General features: G+C 42.6%; 1 protein-coding gene across 1 annotated transcript; it reads left to right on the top strand.

Moving 5' to 3' along the window:
- Nucleotides 1-2951: 2951 nt before the first annotated feature.
- Nucleotides 2952-6242, top strand: TSPYL1 (TSPY like 1). Its single transcript, XM_087444025.1, has one exon. It carries the CDS (start codon nt 3147-3149, stop codon nt 4317-4319), a length of 1173 nt encoding a protein of 390 aa, XP_087300151.1. The 5' UTR covers nt 2952-3146; the 3' UTR covers nt 4320-6242.
- The last annotated feature ends 3868 nt before the right edge of the window (nt 6243-10110 follow it).

Below are 10110 nucleotides of genomic sequence, written 5' to 3'. Positions count from 1 at the left end.
GTAATAAAAGCTTCCACTTTAGGCCAAATTAAATTATTCCAGTTCCAAGATAGAGGATGATTTCATGGCAATTAGAAAGAAGTAGACATTGTGGAAAATTCCATTATTCACTCTTATCTATACAGAAGTAATTTCAGCCATACATCACAGGATCTATATCCATTTTTTGCGGAGAGAAATGAAGTAAGGCCTGGAATCATTCCCTTGGCTTGTTCAGAAAGGAGACAATTGGAAACACAGTCTTGGTAGTTGGAGGCTTTGCTATGTAAACTCACCTAAGTATGTAGGTCCTTTCAGAGTTTGTCATACACTGTGACGACACAAATGTAAATTATTTGTAAAACAAAATTGTCTTCCCTGTAGTTTTCATATGCTTTCAGAGGCTTTGATGCATACATAGAAATTCATTCTGACTATGACTTCGTTACTGCAGACAGTGGACAGTTCTCTGGTTTGCTGGTATCAGATAGGGAGGAGAGCAGGGTGACGACAACCTGTGTGCCCCTTACTTCTGCAAGCACGAAGTTGCTGCCAGGAGAAACTGTATTCTATTAATTTGTTCCTTTATTTGACATTCTAATAAGCTATGCAACACTGTGCAAGGCAGTGTGCGAGGCACTAGGTAAGGAAGGGTAAACAAAACCATGACCGTGTCCTCCTAGAGTTCAGTCTTCTCAGATACATTTTGTGGTAGGTTTGGCTTTCATTTCGTCTTTCTGTGTATTGCCAAAGTATATTTCTGGTCTCGATAACCAAAAAGAGACTCAAGATATGATAAATCACAGCTGTTGGGCAGTACCTCGGAGGAAGCAATGGACAAGTTGAAGGGGTTGTTGCCAGGAAAAACCTGAGGCACATAGATGCAACCAAACCTCAACCCAAGGATTATTCTTTTCTATCGCTTCTGTAACAAATTACCACAAATTTAATAGGTTAAAACTAAACAAATTAGGGGCTGCCCCGGTGGCATATCGGTTAAGTTCTCATGCTCCACTTTGGCGGCCCAGGGTTCACAGGTTCGGATCCCAGACACAGACCGATGCACCACTTGTCAAGCCATGCTGTGGCAGCGTACCATATAAAGTACAGAAAGATGGGCATGGATGTTAGTGCAGGGCCGGTCTTCCTCACACATACACACAAAAAAATGTTAAAAAAAAAAAAAAAAACCAGGCCGGCCCCATGGCTTAGCGGTTGGGTGCGCGCGCTCCACTACTGGCGACCCAGGTTCGGATCCTGGGCGCGCACCGACGCACCGTTTCTCCGGCCATGCTGTGGCTGGGTCCCACATGCAGCAACTAGAAGTCTGTGCAACTATGACATACAACTATCTCCTGGGGCTTTGAGGGGAAAAAAAAGAAGGAGGAGGATTGGCAATAGATGTTAGCTCAGAGCCGGTCTTCCCCAGCAAAAAGAGGAGGATTAGCATGGATGTTAGCTCAGGGCTGATCTTCCTCACAAAAAAAAAAAAAAAAACGTACAGAAATTATCTTACAGTTCTGAAGGTTAGACATCACGAAATCAAGGTGTTGGCAGGGCTGCATTCCTTTGGAGGCTCTACATGGGAATCTATTTCTTTACCTTTCCAGCTTCTAGAGGCTGCCTTTTATTCCTTAGATCCTGGTTCCTTCCTCCATCTTCAAAGCCAGCAGTGCAGCATTTTCAATTCTCTCTTCTTCTCCCTCTTTCTCACCTCTACTTTGGTCACCACATCTTCTCAGACTGACACGCCTGCCTACTTCTTATAAAAACCATGGTAATTATATAGAGTCCACCTGGATAATCCAGGATAATCTTCCCATCTCCAGATCCTTAACCTATAACCATATTTGCAAGGTCTCCCTTTTGCCATGTAAGATCACATAGTCACAGGTTCTGAAGATTACCACGTGAACATCTTTGGGGGGCATTATTCAGCCTACCATACAAAACAAAGCACAGAGAAAAAAATGTTTGCCTCCTTTACACCTTGAGTCAACTCACTGCAGGTTGGCATTCTGCAAGTTTGTTCTCTACTTCAAGACCATCTTGGTTATCCACTATAACTGGCTTTTTTCATAAAAATGTGGGAGGTGGCCCCCCACTGGTATTTCTCTGAAGCCTGTAACTCTCTAACACCAGTTTTCCTCATAAGTCAACAAACTAAAACAACCAGACACTGACATCCCTTTTAAAAGAACTCTATGAGCTGACTGACACGAATAGATTAGAGCCAACCTTTCCTACCTCCTTGTAGAACTAAATTCGTTAATAGATTAATCATTTATGTGGCTGGAAATAGCTTTTCTATTTCCTGCAGTTTAGGGCCATGGAGCAAGATTTAGCAAACCGATCCTGGCCTAATTCCCGCACACGTCATGTAACACAAGCTCCTCTTCCATGCGGATTATAAATTTAGGACTAGCAAGGAATAAGATGCATCACTTTAGTGGTAAAAAGCCGCTGAGTAAGCTTTTTCTTCCAGTAATGTTAGTGGCTAGAATTGATATTTTCATGTCACTTCTACTTGAGAAAAGGGAAACAATTTGCTATTCATCTTAGTTAAAAAATAAAGAGATTTTTGCTCCTGGCCATTATGGAGTAACAGGGAATAGATTTACCTTCTTGCTTAAAAAAATACTGAAAACCAGAAAAACATGTTTTCAGACAACGACAGCAGGCAGTGTAGTAGTGATCCCTACAATCACCCAGTTTACATGCTAGAGGCAGTTTCCAGATGCATCGCAGAGAGGGTCCTCACTGCCTTCACCGTCTGAGTCCGATCTACATTTATTTACCTAAGTCAAACGATCCCTCCACCCGCTTAAATTCAAGTAAAACTAGGACAACACAGTCGCGCGGCAGGCAACGCCGCACCCAACCCCGAAACAGCGAATCCTCGCGTTACGGTGAGATCTACAGCCCTGACGTCACCCTCACGGAGACGCTCGCGAGACTGGAGAGTGGGTGGTGCGAGCGGTGGTTTGCGCTTCTGTGAGGAAAGCAGCCTCTAACGGACTGTTGGTCTGGCTGTAAGCGGCCAGGACGGGGCGGAGAGGACGCCTCTCCACCACGCCCGCAGCCTCTCTGCTGCCGACCGTGCCTCAGGAGACCCGGACCCACAGCTGAGCCCGAAGCTCCGTGAGGAGACCGAGGCGTCGCAGGTGATGGCGGAGACGGTGGAGCGGAGCTTGGAGGCCGTCGCGCTCCCACCGCCCCAGCTCGCACAGGAGGGGGGAGCGCCCCACGACCCCGCGGGCTGTGGCCATGCCCCCAAGATCCGAGGCGGTGCGGATCGCGGTTGCGTAGCGACCACAGCGGGGCAAGAAGAGGCTCCGCCTCCCACGGAGGGCCTGGAAGCGGCGTCTGCGTCCGTGGCAACGGACAGCAGCCTGGAAAACGGCTGTCAGCGTCGCGAGTCGGGCGGGGAGAAGGCTCTAGAAGCCTGTGGCGCAGAGAAGTCCGGGTCTGAGGTGATGGCGGAGGCGAGGGCCGAGGAAGCGAAGACCGAAAAGTGCCCCGTCTTCTCGGGAGCAGGGGATGAGGAGGTGGTGCAGAAGGGAGGAGCGGAGGAGGAGGACGGAGGGAGGCAGGCGATGGAGGTCGAGGAGAGGCCAGTAGGTGAAGAAACGGAAATGGTGGAGGAAACCAGAGCGGCGGAGGAGGTGCGGGGGGAGGCAGGGCCCCCGCCCCTGGGCGTGGGTCTCCGCATGAACCCCCTGGAGGCCATCCAGCTGGAACTGGACACGGTGAATGCGCAGGCTGACAGGGCCTTTCAGCAGCTGGAGCAGAAGTTTGGACGCATGCGTCGACACTACCTGGAGCGCAGGAACTACATCATTCAGAATATCCCGGGCTTCTGGGTCACAGCCTTTCGGAACCACCCCCAGTTGTCCCCCCTGATTAGGGGCCGGGATGCGGAGATGTTAAGATACGTAACCAATTTGGAGGTGAAGGAGCTCAGACACCCTAGGACTGGCTGCAAGTTCAAGTTCTTCTTTCGAAGAAACCCCTACTTCCTAAACAAGCTGATTGTCAAGGAATATGAGGTCAGAGCCTCTGGCCGGGTGGTGTCTCTTTCCACTCCAATCATATGGCGCCAGGGCCGTGAACCCCAGTCCTTCATTCGCAGGAACCAAGACGTCGTGTGCAGTTTCTTCACCTGGTTTTCAGACCACAGCCTTCCGGAGTCTGACAGGATTGCTGAGATTATCAAAGAGGACCTGTGGCCAAATCCACTGCAGTACTACCTGTTGCGGGAAGGAGCGCGCAGACCCAGACGTCGCCCGATAAGAGAGCCAGTGGAGATCCCCAGGCCCTTTGGGTTCCAGTCTGGTTGAACTTTGCCCTTGGGAATGCTCCCGCACAAGGTCCCCTCCCACCTCTTGCTGGACCTGTGCTTGGGCAACAGAAATGAGTATGCCTTTTTTTTTTTTTTTCCTGACATTTCTTCACATTTTTTCCTCTGGACGTTCAGTTCTTTCAGCCTCAAGATTGGACCTTCATGGCCATGCTCCTCCACTTCCACATGGCCTTCATGCTGTTCTGTGCTACTGTCACATGCTGCATGGCCATGATTCCCACCAATCCTAAGCCAACCAAATGATGCTGTAGATTGCATGCCTTTGTCTGCACTGCTTGGATCCTGTTTGCTGTCAGGGCCTCTGGTTTGGCTCTTACCACCTGGAATTCTAGCTTTGTCTGGGAGCCCATTCTGCCCACTTTGCAGTGCAGGCATATAGCCTCTGGACAGTTGTGGGGCATTAATGATATCAAGGGAGAGCAGCAGTGGGCGATTTGGTCTTTGTGATTTACGGGACTCTCTTGCTCCTCTTGCACTGTGGTCACCTCCTGGTTTTGCCTGCTGCTACCTACTGGATGAACAGCTTCCAGACCATTGTCAGCCCCACTGTCTGGTTTCTGGTAAACAAGAAGCTCCAGAACTGGTGGTGGACTCAGGTTTCCTGCTAGCACATAAAAGACCTCTCCTCTATTCCTTACCCCCTCTTCCTTCCACCCCCGTCATCCAGGAACCCTACTAACTGTTAGGCAGGTGGTTGAGGTGACAAGTTAGATCTTGTCTTCATGGCAAGAGTAAGGATGGTGTCCATTCCAAGTACCAGGCTTCTCAGCCTCAACGAGTGAATTTACACAAAACCTAGGTAACTCTTTGTGACTCCATTCCTCATCCTGAACATGATTAAGTGCCAGGGTGGCAGTACACTTTGTCTCTCTCCTGTCTCTTAAAAAAAAAAGTGATAGCTCAGAAATATGTGCAAAAGCAGACATTTTAGTTTAATTTGGCTCTTTTCATTATTTCCAGGGACATAAAATAGACTGCCAGAGCTCTTGTTTCTGTCTGTTCTCTTCCCTACCCTTTCCTCCACCCACTTGAATAACACCTAGAGGATTTAAAGGGAGGCAGATCTAGATGGAATGAAAAGTGATATCTAGTTCATAGTGGATGGAAGAACTAAAGAGATTGTTATGGATTCTCTAAGCAAGGGGAAACAGAACTATAGACCACAGGCAAAAATGAGCCAGGTAAAAATTGGGCCTAAATTTAAGACTGGCTGACAGAGAGCCTTCAAGGAAGGGGTTATTTCTCTGTCAGTGGTGATGGGAGGAGAAATACTTGAACTCAGGATTTCTATTGGAGAATCAAAGGGAGTTGGAGTGTTAAATACGTTGCCTAGAGAAGAGTTCTTTCAAGAAACACAAACAATGCAACTTTGGGTGCTTTCTCTTTTGTTTTCATTTGATTTAATTTATGCAGAAGATTAATACTGTGCCCTTTATTTCACTAGTATTTAGTAAAAGCCTGTTATTTTCTGTTTCTGCTTACTGGGAAAATTGAGCTGTACAGGCTTTATTTTGCTTTCATTTGGGAACATTTGAAAAAATAGCAAGCTTGCTTTCCTGTATGATATAAAGACTTAAATGAATATTCATAATGCTTTTCACCTGTTCTTGCTTCTGTTAAAACTATATCCTTAGAAATATAATTTGAATAACTTGGTCTTGTCAGATTCTGAAGACTGTGGAAATTGTTGTCTTGATAGAAAAATAACCTACAAAAAATGTGACTTTAATTGTCTTACTTGATAATTTGCCCCGGTAACAACTTAGTAATTGATGTGTCTCTTTTCCTAAATAGCATTAATGCTTGTGAGATTGCTCTGTCAAATTGAAAGCGTACCATTCACATATTTTTGTCTTTCCTTATATGCATGATAGTAAAATAAAAGCATGTTACTCGGTTAGATTTCTTTTTTTTCACTGCCCATAAACATGCTTCAAGAAATTGTTCAATATAACAACAGATTATGGAATTATTAAAGTTCTTAAATGGATACAACAGGCATTATTCCAAAAGTAAGAAAATATGGCACACTGCTGTACCTTCCAAGGTCAGGAGGGTTGTTGTTGCTGTTGTTTTGCTTTAAAATGTTAACAATTGCAGCTGCTTACTCATGACGTCACTTTCTTCATACAGCTTGTGCAGCACCACCTCCCCTTCACGTCCTTAAAGCCTCCATTTCTACCTCTTTAAATGATATTCTCAGGTCATTCAAGCTCTTCTTTTTATTCACTTGTGCATTCAGAGGGTTCCTATAATAAGTGATAACCTCATCTATCCCCATGTTTTCTCAGGTGTAAAAACTTGTTCATTCTTCAGACCTCACCACCTTCTATCTATCTGTCAAATCCTTCAAGGCCTTTCATAGATAACTCTTCTGCCTTATAGTTTTTCTCTTCTCCTTAGGGAAGAGGAAATGTTTATGACTTGGTGTATTTTGTGGGGACCTCTATTCTAGACAATAACACATAATTCATTATAGTGAATTCCACAAATATTTATTAAGGCACGCTCTCAGGCCCTGGGAAAACAAGTATAAGAAGATAAAGTCCGGGCCGACCCCGTGGCTTAGTGGTTAAGTGCGGCACGCTCCGCTACTGGCGGCCCAGGTTTGGACGGATCCCAGGCGCACACCGACGCACCGCTTCTCCGGCCATGCTGAGGGCGCGTCCCACATGCAGCAACTAGAAGGATGTGCAACTATGACATACAACTATCTACTGGGGCCTTAGGGGAAAAAAAGGAGGAGGGTTGGCAATAGATGTTAGCTCAGAGCCGGTCTTCCTCAGCAGAAAGAGGAGGATTAGCATGGATGTTAGCTCAGGGCTGATCTTCCTCACAAAAAAAGAAGATAAAGTCCTATATTAAAGAATTGGGGAAAGACTGATATGCAAACAAATGACACAGAGTGATACAGTAAAAAAAAAAATAACAAAGACGTATTTTCACAAGTTTTTCACTGTTTTCCTTCCTTTCTAGTTTGGAAGTTCTGTGAAAGTAGAGGTGGGGTGTCTTACGTCCCTCACTGCATCTAGCATAATGTTTTGCACAAAGTTGTCACGAGATAAATATTTATTGAATGACAAAATGAACAGCTCAAATGGAGAAAAAGAACAAAATAACCTAGTACCCAGAAAGACTTTTGATGAAGTAATGTAAAGAAGAAAACGGTTTTCAAGGCTTTTTGTAAAACTGATGTCCAAAAATTTGCAGAGCCTTTCTTAAAAGCAAATTTCTTATTTAAGTAATTAGAAAAGGTCCAAACACTGTATCATTTAACCTTTCACGTGCCACTTTAATAGATTATTATTTAACTTTGGATCAACTTTTATGTGCTTTGTTTTTGAATGTTTGAGGTGACTATTACACTGGAGATAGAAAGGGATTAGACTCTAGACATGTGCTGTCCAATACAGTAGCCACTAGCCACCAGTGGCTATTGAGCACTTGAAATGTGGCTAGTCCAAAATGAGATCTGCTGTAAGTATAAAATATACCCTGGCTTTCAAAGACTTGTATGTTAAAAAGAAGGTAAAATATCTCAATTTTTTGTATTGATTGCATATTGAAATAATATTTTTGATATGAGTTAAATAAAATATATTAATGGAATTAATTTCCCCTATTTATCCATTTTTTTTAATGTGGCTACTGGTAAATTTTAAATTACATAGGACAGCATGGTTCCAAACTTGATGAATATCTCAAAGTATATAAAATACCTGTAAAAATGAAGCATGTTATTACTTTCTCCCCAAGAAATTTTTTGTGACTTTAGGACAAGGGTTATCTAGCTAAAATTCAAGATGGGTAAAGTACAGCTAGAGCCCAATGGGTAAAAAGGGTAAAATGAAATGTCTTCAATCAACTTGTTCTCAAGTACCAAGATATACTTAGTACTTTGCAAAATGTACTGTGTAAAACTATGTTTCTGGATATAAGTAGGTTAGAGCTGGGTGCCAAATTGGCACTGATAGTTATATTGATTATTTAAAGAAATCTCTAACAACATTTAGGACATATAGTTTCATATTTTTCTCAAATGTTCTGTATCTTTTGGTTTACAGATGTACATGAACCTCAGAAAATAAATTTCAGTCATTAAATATACCACTTCATGTATGTTACATGGGCTCCAAATTTTAACAACAGGCCAGCAAAAGAAAAAAATGTGAATCGAGCATTGCATCAAGTCAATTCAATGCTTACCACTTGAGGAAGCATATTTTAGTTTTGAAAATTAGTATAGTCTTTGCTGCAAGAAAATTATTTATTTTATATTTGATACCATATTAAGGATTATATGGGATAGTAGTAAAGTAAAGTTTGTCCTTGCACTTGAGGAACTCACTGTCCCATTGAGGGGGTATCATTCCTTGAATACTTCCTCTTCAGCAAATCCACATAATTAAAACCACTCACACACACAAGAAAACTCAGGGGATTAATGCGGCCAAGAGGAGTTATCAGAGATGATCAGGACCCTCCTCTCAGCCAAATTCCCCTCCCTCTGTTAGTTGAAGATGTAGACTGTATAGAAGTGACAGATAGAAGCTTTATCCATTCATTAGTGTGGGAGGTGTTTGACTTGTGAGCAGTACTTTCTCCAGGTGTGCTTGAAGTACTTTGTTTCAGCTCTGAAGGGCCTCTGCTTCATCAGTGGACCACATCCTCAAGAAATGTGTGCTGAAACCAAGGCCTCAATAAGACCTATATTTATAGAATTTTGTAGAGGAGTACATGAATGTCAAATAAGTTTAAGTTTCCAGATATGTAGTCAATTTGGGGCAATGTTGGGTCTATCTAGAACTGTATGCAATAACCCACTATCACTGATAACTATTCTCAATAATAGGTGTTTCCTACTTAACTCCTATAGTTTCCAATTATAGAACAATCTTTTAAATATGTATTTTTATTACCTTGATGGAAATTGATCAAGATTATTAGGCTTTTAATTGTGCACTTTTGTAGTTTAAATGCTTTTTTCTATTTTTGATGACTGATAAAAATACGCTACATAACATCATTTTTAAAATATTTCTCCAACTTATTTTAAAAAATTTCAAACCCACAAAAGTTGAAATAGTAATATTAAAATAGTAATACTGCCTTCCAAAAAAAAAACAAAGAGTGATCAGTAAAAGTAAACGCAAGTCACTAATAAGTCATTTCCTTGTTTTACAAGGGAATTTGAAAGACAAAGTACATCTGCTATTATGGATTGTATCTAGGAGGAACTGGCACACTTTTCTATTCCCTCAGCCTGGAGGAGCCATCTTTCCCTAAAGAGGTGCCAAGTGTGTTTGCCAATGCCCTAGGACAAAGTTAAAAATAATATATATCCACACACACTAAATAATAGGTGGATCCACAGTTGATGGAAAGATCATATTCTAAAGATGCTGTCACTCTGAAAGGAAGTTTCCTGGGAGTGAGAACTTCAACAATGACCTGGCTACAGACCAGCTTTGCAAATGACATGAAACTAGGGGGTAAAATTACTCATTAGAAATAATGATCCTCCAAATGGAAATAGGTTAAAAGAATAGACTGAACAGAATAGAAATTAATAGAGATATTTGTAAAGTGTTGGACACAAACTTCAATAAAGTGTAACATGGAGAAGCCTAATTCAGTAGCACATTAATACTTTAAAACTTAAGGTTTGGCAAATTATAATCTTATTAGAAGTGAAAGGGTAATACTGCTGCCCCAAAAGCTAATATTCTCCCAGGGTCCATTTAAAGAAGTATACTATTTATAATAAA

Source organism: Ceratotherium simum, chromosome 19 (assembly GCF_057802395.1).
Source record: "Ceratotherium simum simum isolate JZ-2026a chromosome 19, ASM5780239v1, whole genome shotgun sequence".
In the NCBI taxonomy this organism is placed as follows: Eukaryota; Metazoa; Chordata; class Mammalia; order Perissodactyla; family Rhinocerotidae; genus Ceratotherium; species Ceratotherium simum.
The sequence above is the reverse complement of the archived record's forward strand: the minus strand, read 5'-3'. Positions and strand labels throughout refer to the sequence as shown.

Excerpts from the sequence above, each read along its gene's own strand:
- TSPYL1 (XM_087444025.1), top strand. The coding sequence starts at position 3,147 with ATGGCGGAGACGGTGGAGCGGAGCTTGGAGGCCGTCGCGCTCCCACCG.